The sequence below is a fragment of the Thunnus thynnus genome, chromosome 1, assembly GCF_963924715.1.
Source record: "Thunnus thynnus chromosome 1, fThuThy2.1, whole genome shotgun sequence".
In the NCBI taxonomy this organism is placed as follows: domain Eukaryota; kingdom Metazoa; phylum Chordata; class Actinopteri; order Scombriformes; family Scombridae; genus Thunnus; species Thunnus thynnus.
The window spans coordinates 21,071,634-21,090,637 of NC_089517.1; the positions used below are offsets into that span (position 1 = coordinate 21,071,634).

At 40.5% G+C, this 19,004-nt stretch overlaps 1 protein-coding gene across 1 annotated transcript in view; it reads left to right on the forward strand.

Annotated features, from left to right (window-relative positions):
* The window catches only part of prtga (protogenin homolog a (Gallus gallus)), a 30,910-nt gene that overhangs the window by 9,019 nt on the left and 2,887 nt on the right, over positions 1-19,004 (forward strand). Inside the window, exons 3-18 of the mRNA XM_067590166.1 lie at positions 2,042-2,186; positions 2,372-2,505; positions 2,837-3,133; positions 3,258-3,417; positions 3,784-4,031; positions 5,599-5,763; positions 6,628-6,933; positions 7,766-7,954; positions 14,383-14,478; positions 14,592-14,778; positions 15,533-15,660; positions 15,838-16,008; positions 17,716-17,895; positions 18,037-18,160; positions 18,286-18,427; positions 18,757-18,870. Coding sequence (XP_067446267.1) covers positions 2,042-2,186; positions 2,372-2,505; positions 2,837-3,133; positions 3,258-3,417; positions 3,784-4,031; positions 5,599-5,763; positions 6,628-6,933; positions 7,766-7,954; positions 14,383-14,478; positions 14,592-14,778; positions 15,533-15,660; positions 15,838-16,008; positions 17,716-17,895; positions 18,037-18,160; positions 18,286-18,427; positions 18,757-18,870 — 2,786 coding nt within the window. The remainder of the gene's footprint in view (positions 1-2,041; positions 2,187-2,371; positions 2,506-2,836; positions 3,134-3,257; positions 3,418-3,783; positions 4,032-5,598; positions 5,764-6,627; positions 6,934-7,765; positions 7,955-14,382; positions 14,479-14,591; positions 14,779-15,532; positions 15,661-15,837; positions 16,009-17,715; positions 17,896-18,036; positions 18,161-18,285; positions 18,428-18,756; positions 18,871-19,004) is intronic.

The window sequence follows — 19,004 nt, forward strand, 5'->3', positions numbered from 1 at the left end:
AGTTGTCCAGATAATTTGTTAATTTAATGTTTACCTGCGCACTTAAGCAACATTTAAACTAGCTGATTTATTAGGTTAACATTTTTCCATATTAATTTTTTCCACATACGGGTGTATAGAATCCATTTAGATGTTTTTCTCACTTTGAATACCTGTCAGATGTGGTTTTAACTTGATGCCTCACTTCCTGCTTCTTTCTGTTTCTTCTTTGTTGAGTGCTGATGGCTCTGGATGTGTGCATGGAGGTTAAAGAGCCCCTCAGTATGTTTGTTTATCTGTTACTCAAGAGGTGATAGTTTCATCGTGAAAGCCGGCAGCAGCTTTGCATCTTGAGACAGATTCACTGAAATCAGAAGTAATTTTGTCATTTAGTTGAAGTTACAAGAGTTATTCAACTTTATATTTCTGGTCCACTAAAAAAATCTTTTGTAGTCTATTGATCAGTCCATGTCTATGTGATGGATGATATTTTATGATAATGCATCTATGCTTACTGTTTTTTGGTAATGTCAGTATTTGCGCTCAATCACGAACAGGAGTGCGATTGATTTCTTTTAACAAATGATTGACCTCAGGCTTCTGCAGCTTTTTGAGCACAGAGGGGGGGTGGGGCCACGGTGGGTGACCTTAATGGCTTTTATGGCTCAGGAGGAGCCACTGTTGAAGAGAGTATTTATTAACGAGAAAGGCTAAAACAACTTAAATCATTATGAATACACTTATTCTACTGGATGTTTGGTTCACTATAAAGGGCCTTATTGTAATTCACATTGGGTTTAGTGTGCTCGCTGCTCAGCTGGTGGCTGACAACAGCTCAGTTTCAGGGAAACCTTATCCACGCAGGATGTAGCTGTTCCACTCCAGTCATCACCTTCCTGCAGCACTCAGCAGGTCTGTAGCTTTAGGTAATAAGCATCTCTGTTTTCTGACATCCACTGGACCTGACTGAGATGGATGGATATCTGAAATAGATCAATATGTTTGGAAAGGGAGAGAGGTAATTCAGAAATAGATAATAAGATAATCATCCTTTAGATTGCTCTTGTAGAACCGGCCACAAACACTGTACAGTAGGTAAATAATTACATTTTTATAGAACAAATACCAGTAATTTAATGTCACATGATGATTGATGAGTTTCTCGACTTCATGTGCAGTTTTCTAGGGGTCTCTACTGATTTCATGTCTCGGCTTAGACGTCTAATGTGCTTTATATTCATTTCAAAGCAAGTTTTGAGACAACTTGTGAAGTGAAATACAAAACCTGCTTCCACAACAAACACCGTAAGGGGAAGGTGTTTCCTTTGACTTTATCTTAAAAAGACTACCATACATGTAAAAGATAAAAACATTAATGCTGCCTTGGTTGTTGCTGCTTGGTTTAAACCTCTTATTGCCTTTTGGCCAATGTGCAACCTCTAAAAGCTGCTGGAGATATTGATAACTGTTACTGTGTTACTATAAAACATTTATTAAGAAGCAAGTAAAGTGATGGTCGCCTGCTCTTAGTGTGATCTTTGTTATTAGACTGTGACCACTTGAAGCCCCAAGATGTAAACCAGCTTGTTATTTTTAGTATTATTTTTTGTTATAGATTGATCAGCTGATCATTTAATCTATAAAATTTCGAATTTCAAATGACTTTTTTATCCAACCAACAGTTCAAAACCCAAAGATATACAGTTCATACTGAAACGAGAAAGAAAAACAGCACATTCTCACATTTGAGAAGCTAGAAATGCTTGAAAAGTGATTGAAGTGTTTAATTGATTATCTAAATAGTTTTTCTGTCAACCGACTAATTGATGAATTGACCAATAGTTCCAGCTCTGTTTATTATTTATTATTTGGATTTACTGGAAGAGAGAATATAACATCTCATTAGGACACACAGTGAGATATAGAAAAACATTAGAAAAAACATTAGAAATATATCACTTTTGCTACAGCGCCAGTTATACTGATACAGAACATAAAACATCCACACTTGCGTACACATGCCAAGTCTTTAAGTGTCTTCTTGTTGCTTGTTTTGCTGCAGGTATCTCCTCTTTCGCAATCCAGCCGACGTCTATCGTGGTAACTGAAGGCTCAGTCGCCAGGTTTTCCTGCAAAATCAGTGCACACCCTCGTCCCATCATCACTTGGGAGTTCAATCGGGTCACATTACCCCTCACCACTGAAAGGTATGCACTCTTGTTGTTTTCAGTTTAACTCTGTGGTATTTATTTTTCACACACTTACTGGACAGCAGTTTTTTTTTCGTGGAAGTGGAAGCGAATCTATGACAGCTGAAATATTTGATTTGTAATTGCTCCATATTGTTTGTGATAAAAACTGTGTTTTATCTGTGTGCCTCTCTGTCATCCAGAATCACAGTCCTGCCCAGTGGTGTTCTTCAGATCCATGGGGTGCAGCGCGCGGATAGTGGGAATTACCGCTGCATCACCACCAACATCGCCAGCCGTCGCCGCAGCACGGAGGCCTACCTCACTGTCACTCCAGGTGTGTTAGCGAGCTCTCTTAGTGACTGTACGCTCTAAAGGGCATCTACATAGTTTAGCGGTAGTAAACGTACATTACAAATGAGAAACTGCCTATGAGAGGAAAGATGTGATGCATGTTCTACAATAATTTTAATGAAATTAATATTAAAACCAATGGTGCAATATCACAGTAAGGTAACTGATTTGTGTCTGTCAAGCAGTTGCAGACTTTTGGTTAGTTTATTCGCTAAAGGGATGTAGAGATTTGTATTAGTTTGGCATTTGTCGGTCACATCAAACCACATACACTGAAGCTATCTTCCTCCCCCTCTTCCTCACTCTCGCTGCAGCTCCCAGCCCCCAGCTTCCCCAGAGGCCACGCATCATCGCCGGGCCACAGAACATTTCAGTGTCGCTGCACCAGAGTGCCATCCTGGAGTGCATGGCCACAGGCAATCCCCGACCTATCATCTCCTGGAGCCGAGCGGACAGCAAGTCTATTGATGTTTATAACACCAAAGTGTTGGGAAACGGCAACCTCATTATAACAGACATCAAGCCCCAGCATGGAGGAGTCTATATGTGCAGGGCCACCACTCCTGGCACAAGAAACTATACTGTCGCCTCAGCTAATGTCACTGTGCTAGGTAAAGATATAAAGAAGTTTTGCTCCATATCTTCTAATTTTGTATTCCTAAATCAATTATGGCTGGGTTATTAAATTAGCCTTTGAAAAACCTCTTATATGTATTTCTCCTTGTTCTTCCAAAGCACCACCTTCCCTGGTGGAGTGGCCAGAGAGCCTGACCCGTCCACGTGCTGGCACTGCTCGCTTTGTGTGCCAAGCCGAAGGAGTTCCAACACCTCAAATCACTTGGCTCAAGAACGGAGAGAAAGTTCACTCAAATGGTCGCATCAAGATGTACAACAGGTATCTTTCTCTTTATTTGAAGGATAATCCCTGCAATCCATAAATCCTTTTTTTTTCCTGACGAGTCTAATGTGTTTGTGCCTGCAGGTAATGAAAACAGGAACCGTAACTTTTTAACGGTCTTTGTTGGCCAATTTAAAACGATTTAAATAAATAATTTACTATTGTCCCTACTGTAGAAAGGAAACTGAATAATTTACAACAGTGCAAATGGGGTTTTAGTTGGTTTCCCTATAATTTGCTCCTGCTCTTTATTCAACTGTCAGTGCTTGTTAAAGGTAATTATAGACCCTTATAGACCCCACCCTCAGGATGAAGCCATCTGTATGCATACTCTTCATCTGTGTGTATGTGTATGTCCCACAGCAAACTGGTCATCAACCAGATCATCCCTGAGGATGATGCCATCTATCAGTGCCAGGCAGAGAACGAGCAGGGATCCGTCCTCTCCATGGCGAGGCTCATTGTAGTGATGTCAGAGGACCGGCCGAGCGCGCCCAGGAATATCCGAGCTGACACCGTGTCGAGCTCCGCTATCCTTCTGGCTTGGGAAAGGCCTCTCTATAATGCGGATAAAGTCATTGCTTACTCAGTGCACTACATGAAGGCTGAAGGTGAGTGGTGTGTAAGTGAACAAGTTAGAACAGAAATCAGATTTTTATATTTACTTTTTGTCTCCAATGGACAGAAGTGGTTTACTTCATTATGTTGGAAACAGCAATTCAGAAACTTAAATTCTTCTTTTTTAAAAGGCATAATGAGGGAGAGCATAATGAGGGAGCTGACCATGTGTCGTCAATGCTATGTTGGTGGGCAGAAGTCAAGGGAAGAAAAAACTAAATAATCCCTCAGAATAAAGAGGAACAGTTTCTTCTTGACAAACAGGAATAGTCCTCTATAGAGCACAGCGCTGTGGAGTTTCAAGATGCAGGGGCCCTTCTTTTGACTGATAAAATGCAGGATGCAGACAAAACTATTCACAAGGGTCGTAGTGTGGCAGCAGAAAAGCCTTTTAGCCTTTCAGCTCTCCTGGGAACACTTCGCTATTGACAGCAAGAGTCATATTCAAACAAAGCAACATTTCAGAAACAAAATTCAGCTTGTTCATTCAAGCACTGCACTTAATTATAATTGCACTGACTTCCATTGGGGAGGTGAAATGTACATAATTCAACTAGGAAAAAGGAGCACCTGCTGCATTTTGTTGGGGATAAGGAGGTCAAAATAAAATGAACAAGTTGAACAAATTCTCTCTGCTTTATTCTTGGCTAACTGGCATCTGTCAAGGATTTTCTGCACTTGATTTAGATTTAAGGATGGCTGCTCGTTGACATTGACAGAGTGTCAAATAGTAAGCTCTGCACCTGAGGTTGCAGACAGAGAAGTTTGGCACTAAATGGAGGCTCTAATGAAAGGAGCAACTAATTATCCCGTGTGATGGAGTGTCCAAAAGTGTATATTCTGTGAGGGCAGTGGGAGGGTGTGAATTGGACAGGAAGGCAGACTTTGTCACACTCTTCAGGAAGGCTTACTGAGGCATTCAGACTGCGGAGAAAGCTTTTTTTTGTTTACTCTCAAGTACCTTGTTTACCAGGTCGGAAATCAGACCAGGTATTTTTTTTCCCCACAACACAAATACATCTTTTGTGTGACTAATTAAATAACAATCACATAGTGAGTCTTTTAAAAAAACAAGTGTAAGTTAACATAGCAGATTCAAGTATGAACCAGTTTGTTTTACAGAATATTAAAATTCCTTCAGACCGTAGCTGTAAAAAATTTTGTGATGACATCATTATGCTAGAAAAAGATTTTGGACTCATGATAGAATTGAGGTGAGCTTGTGAAATTTTATAAAAAAATTCGACCTGGTATGTTGTCCATTTCTGATTTTATTTCTTAACATGGATGAGAATGGACATGAACTGTATCTGCACAGGTGAATGGACCACGTTTTGTTTCATAGCAACAACTTCAACATTTACAAGATTCTTTTCACTTTCTGATGGGCTGGATGATGGATTAATGTCCCCTGCTTGAAATTGAAATACAAATAAAGACAGGAAAGGATGTCTTTATAGGAAAAAAGTAGTCACTCACCACAAAATACTGTTGATTTGGTTTATTTTGGATGAAACTGCAGCCGTTATATCTCCCTTTACGATCTTGTCATTTGTCCAGGATTAAACAACGAAGAATATCAAGTTGTCATTGGAAACGATACAACTCGCTATATTATTGATGACCTGGAGCCGGCTCGCAACTACACCTTCTACGTTGTGGCCTACATGCCCATGGGAGCCAGTCGCATGTCGGACCACACGTTCCAGCACACACTGGAGGATGGTGAGGCTCACATAGAGTGAAAGTCATAAACGATACAGTTCAGAGAAAAAGGAGAAGCAGTGCTAATATTGATCTAAAAGCAAACTGTTAGACTCTTAAGTTATTCCAGTGGGAGCTCAGAGGATTTTGTTTACAGGATGCTTCACTGCAGTGAATGAGCTTTGTTGTTGACATAAAGAGACAATCAAATTATTTGTGTGCTTGTGTTGGTGGGTGTCTCCCAATATGCACACAAGCTTATATGGATATATCTGTGTCTATTTGTATTAATGCCCCTGGAATGTTTTTGAATTCCAGGCAAACCTCATTTGTTCGTGGTCTTCAGCCTGTGGGTCAAAGGCTGCTGCGTGTGTGTGTTCTACATGTTATTAAAGTTATTAAATGAAATTACATTGACTTTTGTGCATGTAGGGCAAGCTTGATGTTGCCTTAAATAGGCACTCTGGTGAAGAAAATGTCATCTAAATTGAATGAGGTAGAAGTAATTCATCCAATGAAAAACCAGAAAACTCAAGCTGATTCATCATTACATTTATACAAAATCACATAAAAATCAATTTTAATGGCAGGTGATGTAGATGATTATCACAATATCTTCAGCAGGGATCTAGTGTATTTAGAAAAATGTTTTCCAAGTTGTAGCTACCAGACTTCATTCCAGGTTTCTCTCTTCCTTTAAACTATTGACAAACCTTCAAAGAGGATCGCAGTTAGAAGCATCAGGGTTGACTTTTCTGTTTTCTTTTGCTCAGGGGTGTTTTTGTTTTATTTCAGTGTATAATCTGGTGGGTTTTTCATCTTAGTTTTATTGTGTAATAAAGAAATTCTGTCTGATTTATCCTTTCCTCCCTCATCCGTCCACAGTTCCTCTCCGTGCCCCTGAGCTCAGCCTCACCAGCCGCAGCCCTACGGACATCCAGGTCTCGTGGCAGCCCCTCCCGGACAAGCTGAGTCGTGGCCGGGTGTCTGCCTACGGTTTGTCCTATCGCACCAGTGCTGAGAGCACAGTCTCACAGATAGAGCTACCTGGAGAGAAGACCCAGCATCTACTGGAAAACCTGCAGCCTGACACCATCTACCTCCTGCGTATTGTTGCTGCCACCAGTGTAGGGTGGGGTGAGCAGTCCGCCTGGACCTCCCACCGCACCCCAAAGGCATCCAGTGCTCGAGGTACAACACCATGAAGAGCTGTCTTCATAATTTCTGAAACAGCAGCGTATAATTGCAAAGATGAAGTCAAAATGTTTAAGCTTTTTTTTTTTTTTGTCTACACATAAATTAATTTTACCCAAAAAGTTGAATTAACATGAACTCCTCGGTTCTGTTTAAACCATGAGACACGGCGAAGAGAAGAGCTTGCTCTAATAATCTTGTTAAGGCATTACGTTTGTTACTCTGTGACCTTTGCCCCGCACTGTCAGTAACATTGGAAGGGCTTCAGTCATGGGTCATAAAGGGAGCGACTCAGGCCTCCGGGTGGGAAAGAGTATATGGCTGTTTAGAGCTACATCTGAAGCTTCAAGGCGGGGGAGGGGAGGATTCGTTTTTCCTGCCCATCTCTATTGCCCTCTGTCTCCTGTTTAAACTCGGACAGGAGTCTTCTATCAGTAAAGTTCGTTCCTAAAATACAAAATGTGTGAAATTGCTCCCTCAGCTGTCAGTGTGTTTCTCTCTGGTCTGTACGGAGTGTGAAACAGCTGGTAGAGCATCAGATGGTAGTTTCACTTTTCAAAGAAAACTCCTGGTCAGGAGCCTCTTCTGTTCATCACTTAAACACCGGAAACAGCTTGATGAAGAGATTCAAATCTTCTAAGAACAAGTACCTGTTCTCTGCAAAGCTTCAGTCATATGATGCACATAGCGGAACGATGGGTGTGTTTTTGTTTTTATGTCCTGCTCCTGAAAAGTCAGTGAACACTTCCTCTTTTACTGTAGGATTATTATCCATCTCTGATTGTCATAATCAATACAAAGTATTTCTGTGACTCTTTTCTCTCTACAGTTCCTCTGGCTCCTGAGCTGCATCTGGAGCCCTTAAACTGCACCACTATTTTAGCGCGCTGGCAGTTGGCACCCAGGAACTCAGCCATCGTGCAAGGATACCGACTCTTCTACCACGAGGAGAGCCAGCCTGAGAACGCCCCAGTTCAGCTGCGTGCCTCGGATCATACACACACCATTGGAGGTCTTGGTGAGTTAGGCTGCATTCACACCAAATCCAGCAATCCAGTACTACGACGCCGGGGGCTTCGGTGGTGGGTGTGTGTTGTGTGTTGTTGAGTTACCAGTGAGACAATGAAATACAATCCAGGAAGTCGATTTAGAGTTACAGATTAATGCATTTAAGGACTTATCAGAAGCCAAAACACCGCGCAGCAGTTTGTAAAACTCACAGACAGGACTTTACAACTCTGGAAAGTTTCACAGAGGCAACTGTTTTATCTTTCATCTCGATGATCACAAGGTAAACAGCTTAATAGCAGCATTCACATTACAAAGTAATCCAAGAGGAATTTGCGTTTTCATGTATGTGATTGGCCATCTCAGCGATTGGCCATTGCAGCGTGACATTGGGTTGCGTTTTGGCAAAAGTTGATTCCAGTTCAACTTCTTGCTGGATGGCCATTGCGTTTTTTTGCTGAGCCCTATGCTATCCCCATTCCTGCAGCATAAACGCACTGCCTCCATTAAATGATGGGGAGGACTGTCGTTTTTCATGCATTGCCAGATTTGGTGTATTATTTTAGATTATACTTACTATACTTATACTTCCGTTCACTTTCTGCTGCTGTGTTACAGTGGGCATCATTCAGTATTTTCACAGTCTTCTTGTTTACAACACATGAAACATCACATGATAGGAGCTTCATGTTAACACTACTGATCTGATAGGATTTTGGAGCATCCTGCTTCCAAGATTTGCATCTTTTTGAAGAAAAAATACTTTTCTTAAATCGACTGTAACTTGTTACTGCTTTAATGTTCAAGTTTCTATCATTACTGCTCATGTTTTATGTGAAATAAAGTATGTTGGCAGAATATTTAGCTATGTAACTCCTTAATTAGCATCATAAATGGCTTTCCTAGCATAATTGATTATGTTTAATATGATGATTATGGTTGGTGATTAGGCAGCTAAAGTTCACATATGAGAGTTTATGAAGTACAGCAAAGAGAGAAATGTGTCCACATTGATGGATTTTAGCATGTACCTGCCTACCTATCTTTACAAAGAGTTTTTTGTATTAAAACTAAATATTTAAAAAATAGTTTCCAGTGGACACAGTCAGTTAAAACCAGCAGCAGCATCTATTGACAGCCAAACTCGTAAGTGATTAATTGGCTTAAGTCTTGTCATGTGTCGAGCAGAGGTTCATTAGGCGTGGAACAGAACAGCAACACATCCCACTTCCATGACCTCCCAACCTCTGTGCAGGATTTCAGTGTGTGTGTCTTTTCAGCAGCTGCTGGATGGTGTTCCAGGCATATCACAGCTCTTCTGGCCTTTAGGTCAGATTCATTTTGGCTTTTTTTTTTTTTGAGAAAGAAAAGAGGTCTCAGGCCAATGCACTGGACAACTGACCATCTGTGGCCAGAGGGGGTCAACCAGGTGGCCAGCAGCTGACTTGTAAATCAGGAAGCTTGAACAGGATCAGAAAGAAAGACGAGGAGGCACAATAAATTACTATAGGTGTAAACTCTAACTGGTGCAGACTTTTTAATTTAGTTTTTTGGTTTGAGATACTAGTACTTTTAGTGCTAATGCTGCTAAACATATACTACCCTACTTGTCCAGTTTCTACTAATAATACTGACACCAGTAATAAGACACTTTTAATGGTAAAATGACAATAACAGCTAAACGAAGTAAGCAAAATATAAAGCCAAATCTGGTGTTAATAGTATATTTGGTTTTTGACAGAAAGGAGTAACTGCGAAAATACCTCTAATTTCAGTTTCATTTGTGTTTTTTATTGATTAAATTTTGTTTTGTATTGATGTGTATTAATATTGAGAGGTATGCAGTTTTTAAGTCACCAGAGTGTTTTTTTATCTTTGCTCTTGCTTCATGAGATTGTTTTGAATATTGAATAAATTAAATGAACAGGAGAAACTCTGCTAATAAATATTAAGCCACTCAGTAAAATTAGTGACATCAAAAATAGAGCTTAAGATAAATAAAAAGAATCTTTTTGTTCCTCTTTGATAAAGGAGCTTTGCAGGGCTGTGTTTGGAAGAGAGGGAAGCTGTTTTGTGGAGGCAGATTTATTATGTGTTTTATGACTGCTTTGAGCAGTGTTGCTGGAGGAGCATTGACATCAAAGACTCTCATTGTGTTTGGCTTCAAGAGCCACAAAGATAGTTTATTAGCCAAGACTTAAAGGAAATGCAGCCTCTCACCAACTGAGCTGTAGGCCAAACAATGAGTGTGTCTTGTGAGCTCACTATCTTGCAGTTCTGAGATTTCTTTCTCATGAATTAGCCGCAGCACTGTGCATAAGGAGCGAGGTGTAAAATGCAGCATCTGGCCTCCTGTGTGGCAACACATCCTGCAGCAGAGAAAACCCTGCTGTGCCAGGTGGGATCTGACGAAACAGCTTTAAAGCTTTTACCAATTATTACTTCCTTTTTCAAGACATTAGTATCACTTCTTGCTGTTGTTAAAGCAGCACCACTACTTAAAGGTATGCAAATTTATTTATCTAGCAGAATCCATACACAAAGTGCTTTACATACAAACATTTAAAGGGGATTGAAAACAAACTTTAACTGAATTAAAGAGCAGGTATACAAATTTAGAGGCAAAACTAGAAGGCAGCAGAAGATTAAAGGCTTTCAAGGCTACTTTTAAACAGTTGGAGCACAAAGTAGATCATCTGGTAATCTGTTCCACAAGTGTGGTGTGTAGTAAGTACTCGTGTATTCCTTTGTGTATTATCATTGTGAATACATTTTAGGAGGTTTTTATATGAACTATTGGACTATTTAATTATGAACAAATGCAGTAATTGTCTCTGCTTAGTTTATCTCTCTCATCAAATGATAAAAACTGCAGTAGTAATGTTGAGATTTACTCATAAATGCCCTGAAATGCATTGACTTTGGTTTATTCAAATTACATCAAATTACATTTATGAGCAGAAACAAGTTAATCCTGTGAAAACGTGAATCAGTTTGTAATTTATGTACATATTGCTCTTCTCCTGGTATAACATATTATATTTTTCATTTTAGGTTAATAAACATTTAAGATTTCTTTGCAGTTCTTTTCTTTTCAGTCTGCATTGCACATTGACGCTCTAATGTAAGTGGCCACATTTTGTGTCCTCACGACGACCAAATGCTGCATGTTGATTTTCCTCAGCAGGCGATCTTTGCAAATTAAACCCGTACTGTAAATGGCATTTCCTATAATCTCTGTGCTGTTGAACACACCAGCCATCCCCTTTGTTGCCAATAACATTGATTTCCAAACTATCAGCTTTGACAAAACTGGATCCTGCTGATTCAGCTCTGTGTAAAGCCGCAGAAAGACTTGCTCTGTGCTGGCTGTTAAATTATCACTTATGACGGTCCAAATGATTGAAAGCACACCCTGAGAGACAGGAATGTGTTTCAGAGGCTCCAGTTGGGTATAAATGACAGTGATGTGACCTTTCCTCGCTTGTGTATTCTCTGCTTGGCCCATGACAAGAACATGTAGTCGTGGTCGGGGCTTAAATACCTCTCATACCTGTTGGCACCAGGCAGCGCTGTGCACACAACTGTAGATTTATCTCACAGCTGCAGGCCGTCCTGCATCTTGTCCACTCCTTTGATGAAACTCAAGGTAAAGCATGACTGGTGTGGAAACTAGATTTGCATTCTGGCCAGCGTTTGAAAGGTCATTTTGTACTTACTTTTCGTGTGTGTGTCAGTGTGTTGATTTGTGTGAGAGGGAGAGAGAGGGGGAGGAGAGAGAGAGAGAGAAATGATAGATGCTGGTGTGCGGGTTCATGTGGGAGTTGACATTTATGGCCCCTGTTCAGGACTGGCTTGCTTCGGCCTGGGGGGCCTTTTGCAGGGCAGAACAAAACCTCAGGGGCCAACAGGATCTGCATTTTGGCTGTAAAAAAAAAAGGGGGTGACCACAAATGGCTCAAATATGCCCTTTAATACAAACAACATAATTTATGGGAGTAACGCTATGTGAGATTTATCCCAGTGGGAAGGACATGAAAATGTCTTCACTGGAGGACTAAAGCAGAGGACAGCACATATAATCTGTCTCTAGTCCTGTGTCCAACGCTTTATCAGCTATTACTGAAACAATTCACTTCATGAATTTATCACTTAATTGACAGAAAAATTTATTGGCAGCAGTTTTGTTTATTGATTAATCTTCTGGACATTAAATTAATCAAACATACCAATTATTTACTAGTTGCAGCTGTTAAAATATGTGAATGTTTGCAGATTTTCTGTGTTTTTCATACTCTTGATTGAATATCTTTGGGTTTGGGACTGTTGGTGAGATATTTCAAGACGTCAACTTGTGTTTGGCATTTATTACTATGTTTTAGATTATTAGAACAACTAATCATTTAATTAAAAAAAATTATCAACAGATTAATTGATAATGGAAAAAAATCAGCTAGTTGCAGCCCTAATATCAGAGTCCAATGGAAAAACATTATACATTAACATATTGTTATTTGAATCCACATCAGCCGAAGAATGTAAACTGTTTTCTGAACTGTGGCAGAGATTGTGTACATCGGGATAAAAGTCTCTTTTAAGGAATGTATGTTATGGATCGATAAGTAATATCACCATTTATGATTTAAGTCACGTAATGTTTTAAGAGAGCATCAGGTGTGTGTGAGTGACACTCGAACCCGTGTGCTGACTTTTCTCTTATCAGAAAGCTGCGTCATCACCTATTAAGTGGCATTTTATTTTGACTCTTGGCGTTTCCCTGTTTTTCCACTCACTTCCTCTGCTTGACCCTCCCCCTTCACAGAGAGCCCTAAAGCCCCTCCTTTTGCAGGATTTAGCTTGCCCAGATTCCATGTCAAAGGTCGTGGCCCAGATGTCACAGCTTCCCCCTCTCAGAGCTCCTCTCTCGCATAATTACGGCAGGCCCATTGTATTGTGGGGCTGGTTAGAGGTGCATACTATATGCTCATCTTTAGAGGTGGCCTAACAAACTCTGCAGGAACCCTGAAAAACAAGGTGGACATTGTACAACACTGCAGGCATTTTTTATTCATCTTCTGCAGCAGGAATAGAAATATATCAAGAAAAGTTACTTCATTTCATTCATCATCTCTCTACTTAGTCTTGGCATACATGGTGATCATTAATCTACTCTGCACAGAGATTTTTTTTTCAGAAATGTATGATCATGTTTATCTTGGTGATTTACTGTTATGCTTCTCTCATTTTCTTAATTGTCATTGTTTAACAGCCATTTTAGGTGTAAGCAGTGAGAATCCCTGTGCAAAAAAAAAAGAGGCTCATCTCATATTCCCCACCCATGACCTCAGATTTTTTCAGAGTTTTATCTCGGCCTGACCTGCTGGCCCTGGTCTGGCTCCAGTGAAACTCCTCAGGGCTGCATGGGGGTGCAAGTAGCTTGACTCCAGCCCTCCTAAACATCTCTACCTCCACTGTCACAAATTCATCTCCTGTGGTCTGATCCCACTTCTCTCAAGCCCCTAAATGTCTCATAGCATGATATAGAGGACTGCGGTTTCCTGGAGAACAGACTGTAATAACATTAATGAGGGTAAAGATTGATTTTGTGTTAACTTGTGCAAAATGCTTGTGTTTATATTTGAGTCATATAGTTCAGTAGGTGTTTCCTTAACCCACATGCCTGGAAGATACTGAGCTAGAGTGAATCCAAAACCTCTCACTTATCTAAACCTTACTAAGACTTTAAAAGTTTACATTGGGGATCAGTGTGCATATTAGTACATTAGTTGCAATATTTATATTGAATGCACTATCTAAATTAGACCTTGATTATTATGCTTTTCGGGGTGAAAGGGACATTTGGTCAGATGGCTATTGTTCAGACCAGGGTCATCAGGGTCACAGAGGCATGCAACTGCTGTTGACCATCACCGATGTCCCTCCCAGGGGATTTCGTCCGTCAATTTAACCCCCAGAATCTTGACCTGAATAGGAGTGGCCACTGACCAGCAGGCCTGACTGGGGTTCGAGAAGGGGCCTTCTGAAAAGACTCAGGGTGACAGGGTGATGGATGGTCGAGCTCCTCTGTTCTGCTGCCCTGAGAGGTGCAGAAACTGACCAAAGGGACTTGCAGCACTGAGCATCAGCACTGCCTTACCTCTCGTTCCCACCACGCCATCAAACCCCAAAAACCTCACTGACCCCACACCTACACAGTCCAGGTCCCTTTTATGTATCACCCCTGCTTCCTGTTGGTTGAAGGGATCACGCTGCCATCTGTCCTGATGTTAGGGCCCGTTCTGAATTAGTACATTGAGTGCAGAGTGACGATGAGCAGAAATTTCTGTGGGTGCACATAGATTGATCTACTTTGTGTGTGTTTCTTCTGTCTCTGATATGATTTATTTAGACATTTTGGTTTCTCTCTTTTAACTTTAGACCCAAGGAAGAAATACCACGTGAAGCTTCTGGCTTATAACTTCGTCGGAGATGGCTACCAGGCAGACCAGACCATCAGCACCCCTGGATGTGTCTGTAGGTCCCAATAAAATACTTGAAGACGTTTTTCACTGCGTCTCAGGCATGATGGTGTTGTTTGTACTTACCCAAAGTGGGAAAAATAACATCATTATCAATGTATTTCTCAGCTGTTCGAGATCGCCTGGTGCCTCCTCCACCACCTCCACACAACGTTTATGCCAAGACCAACAGCTCAACCGCCGTGTTTCTGCACTGGGGCCGACCAGCTTTCACCTCCAGCAATTCAGTCAACTACACTGTCCGCTGCAACCCCGTCGGCCTGCAGAACGCCTCCCTGGTGCTCTACCTGCAGACGTGAGGATTTCTCTTTAATATCTACTTATGTCTACTTGTGGGCAGAACTCCACAACAAGCTGAACATCACTCACACGTTTGACACAAAATGGCCTTATAAAGCTGTTCCATGTGTCTATTTACCTTTTCAGTAGACACAGAACCGTGTTTTAATCAATCTGTGGAGAATACTGCGTGTTACTTTCCTGTTTGGAAAGAAAGGTATCAAGCAAAACCAGATGTAACACATGTAATCATGTGTTCTGTGCAGCTTACTTTATGATGGTTGATTAACAGTCACTTGACGTTTCAGCAGCAGTTTGATTATCACAGGCTACAGTCAGCTGTGTTATTTACAACACTTAACACTTACTGTAACAACAGATTCTTCCCCCAAACTTGTTGGGGAAAGTTTACAGGTCACCAACAGCTCTTTGTTGTTTCTTTCCCCTCACTGTCAGCACAACTCCATATCACCATCTGCTGGGCAAGAATTGTTATTAAAGGGAAAGTTCTCCAAAAACACTATTAAATGTAATAAGAGCATCAAAATATTTCGAGAGACTGAAGGACCTGAATGTATTTTTTTGGTGTCAAATGCCCTTAAATGCATTTCATAAAGGTAACCTACACAACAAATATATCCAAACCTCAAAGCAAATCACACTGAACATACATTTGTGTGGATACATCCTTCTCTAAGGAGCAAATATATATATTTTTAGTGAACTGGCCCTTTAATCTTCTGTGTTTCTTTAACCTCTTTCATCTACAGGAATCAGCAGAGCCTTCTGGTGCGAGATCTTGAGCCCAACACCAAGTATGAATTTGCCATTCGCCTTCATATTGACCAGTTGTCCAGCCCCTGGAGTCCTGTGGTCTATCAGAGCACTTTCCCTGAAGGTGAGTGCAAAAAACATTTCCGTTAGTAAGAATTAGGGAAAATTATATTATTTCTTCACAAATTGTTTGATTTTCAAATGCTGAAGCTGCTCAGAGTTATGAGAAGACACCTTGTATTCTGTTGTTGTATCCATGGTATTTTATTTGACTTTGTTCTTTTCGTCCATCCCCTCCCAGCTCCCATGCTGCCTCCTTCCAACGTAAAAGTGACTCTGATCGAGGAGGACACAGCGCTGGTTTCGTGGAAGCCCCCAGAAGAACCCAACTTAGCTGTTACACGTTACACAATCCTGTACGCCTCCAGAAACACCTGGATAGCCGGGGAATGGCAAGTGCTGCAAAGAGAAGGTAAGATGCGTATAAAGATAGGTCATACAGGTGTGCAGGAGAGGGGGGTCCATTCACAAAGACTTCCTCCTGTCCCAGACAAATGATCTATTGGAAATCAGTAACTCATTTCATCCTTCAATCCATATCTATTTCTTTGTGATCCCTGAATGGTGCTTGGACAGGTCAAGCTCACTTATTTTGTCTTACTGATAAGAGACCAGTTTAGAGGTTTAATGTGATTACAGCAAAGACTTTGATTTACTTTCTTATTGACTTAATTCACACAAAGGTCCTTTTGAACCATATCTATATATAAATACAGCTCACAAGCGTACCAGTGTTTAGTACCAAGATGTGTGTCTCAAATAGACAAATACAATTATCAAATCAGAGATTCGCCTGAAATTGTTACAGTGTTACAGTGAGAATTGTGTTCAACATAAAATAACCTTTGAATGAAAAGCTCACAGGGATGAAATGTAGGTGAGAAAAAGTATTTTTGTAGTTTAATCCAGAAAGTATAAAACTTCTTGTGGATAATTTTCAAAAGTCAAAATAGTTGGAAGTTAAAAGACACGTTTCTCTTCGTAACAACCATTAGTGGCCATACAGCTGTTGTTGTATCTGGTCTCTGGACAGCATAGGTGTTTTTAGGAGCAGATGACCCCAGGAAACACAATAAAGACACACAATCCCTCCTTTGCCACTGGTGAAGGGGTCAAAAGTGAAGCCGTTCACAAAGCCCCTCCAGCCCAGCCCCCTATCACCTCAAACCGAACACCCACCCCCCTTCAGTTTCTGCTGGGACCCTGGTGGTGTGGAGACTGGGTGGTACTGGATAAGGGAATGTGTATGGCCCTGATCTCCTGACCCCCCACCCTTCCCCTCAGAAACTGCTCTCAGCTACAAGGATTGGTTTTTTTTTTTTTTTTCACTGCATTACAAAAGTCCTGTTCTTCTTCAGCTGAGTGATCGGACTGAGAAGTCAGCAGAGATGTTTGTGTGTCTCTACAGTAACAGAATTACAATATTTATTCAAGATATTCCTCCATGTTAACAATCTTAACAATATTTAACAATATTTACATGTAAAATATTACCGCTATATGCCGTCTTCAGTATGTGATCAAAAACAGCTTCCACCACACTCTGTCCTCAGATATTTTACCCTAAATAAATATCTCTTTATTTTCTCGTTAATTGACTTGTAGTTTTTAAAAACAACTGCATTTTGTTACAAATATTTGTGAGTTTTAGATTGATTACATAATGTGTCCTTACGATCCCTTACAAATTGAGTAGATTTTGACAAAATAATCTTAACTCTAGGTCCACTTAATAGCTTTTCCAGAGGTTCACTTGTCGTCACGTGACCCAAGTATTAAATGGGAGTATGGATACAATTGAAAGTGAAGGAAAAAGCTAGTAAGTGAACCTTGAGTTACCACTACTATTTCTAAGGTGAAAACTAGATTTCTTAATGACATTCTTAACCTGTCCAAATATTTTTGGGTACTGTCGCCTTTGGTTTCACAGACGTTAAGTTATAAATGTTCATCTAGTAGGTAATTTTAGACTCTAACTTTGTATGAAGCCAAAACAGAAACTGTGGATATAAAACAAAGAACTTTGCTGTTTTCATTGTTTATACATGAGGCCTGCAGACACCTTGATAAAACACCAGTAAATAAGGGAAAATCTGAATGAGTTGAATCTCACTGACAGGGAGCATCACCATGGCACTACTTGAGAACCTGAAGCCTGGACAGATCTACTTTGTGAAAGTCTCTGCATCCAACAACATGGGCGACGGACCGTTTTCTCACACGGTGGAGCTGACAGTACGAGCAGATCACTCTTCTGGTCTTGATCCTCGGCTCTCCCATGGCTCCACACACTCAACAGGTCAGAAACACGAACATCATTCTGACAGAATCACTAAATATCTTTTAGACCTGATGTCTTTTCTATCGGGGATGAAGTTACTTAATGAATCTATAATTTGGCAATCACAGGGATAATCTGACATTTTCTCACACTTCACAGTCTTCTCTGATGGTTTCTACCACCTGGACCAAAAGTCAATGACGGGGATCACTGTGGGAGTCTGTATCGCATTCATCTGCATCATCATCTGCGCTTTCATCATCGTCTGCAGAGGCAAAAACAGGTATTCAGTGTGTGTGAGCACAGTGACAGAAATGGGGGCCCATACATATTGTTTCTTTGGCAACCATAGCCGAGTTTCCTCGAGTATCCTCCGCCTGTGGTGACATCACATTTGTTTCCCTGCAGGAAATCCTCCGCTGTTAAAATGTACAGGGAAGGAGTGAGCACACCTGCGTCAGCTGTAGGACTTCCGGCCTCTGAGGGACAAGCTGAGAGCGCTGATGTGACCGTGCCCATGATGAGTCAAAACCATTTCATTGATGCCAAGGTGCTTAACACTGAGTACAGCATATGCTCATGGAAAAGCTTTGGAAAGTTATGAAATAGAATTATTCATCTTTTTAAAACAAATTAAATTATAAATAATAAATAATACTAATATCAGAACATTAGCTGTGAAATTTAATTGTCAACAAAGTCTGTGGACACTAATGTAAGTTCATCAAAACCACATAACATGTAGTTGTATTAAAATTCACTTTCACTTTCAGTCATATTCATATTACAGAGAAAAGTATGTTTAACATCACATCTTACAAATTACAGTACTCTCAGATACCTTTTTCCATACTTAAAAAGGTGTGTTTTCTCTTGTAGGGTGGATCAAATCTCATTATCAATTCTCTCGGTCCTGTTAAGCCCAACAATGAAAGGAAAAAGAAATGGTTTCCCTTCAACAGTAATGGGAAAAAGGACAGTAAAGTGGTGCAGGTAAGACTGAAAATGAGTCCTGTCTGTTGAATTGTCATCGGCAGTTTTTGGTTTGGTTTGATTTTTAAAAAATCCCTACGATCCTTTGCTTATTCCCTGTTTATAAATTTTACCAGCTTCTCAATAGACCACCA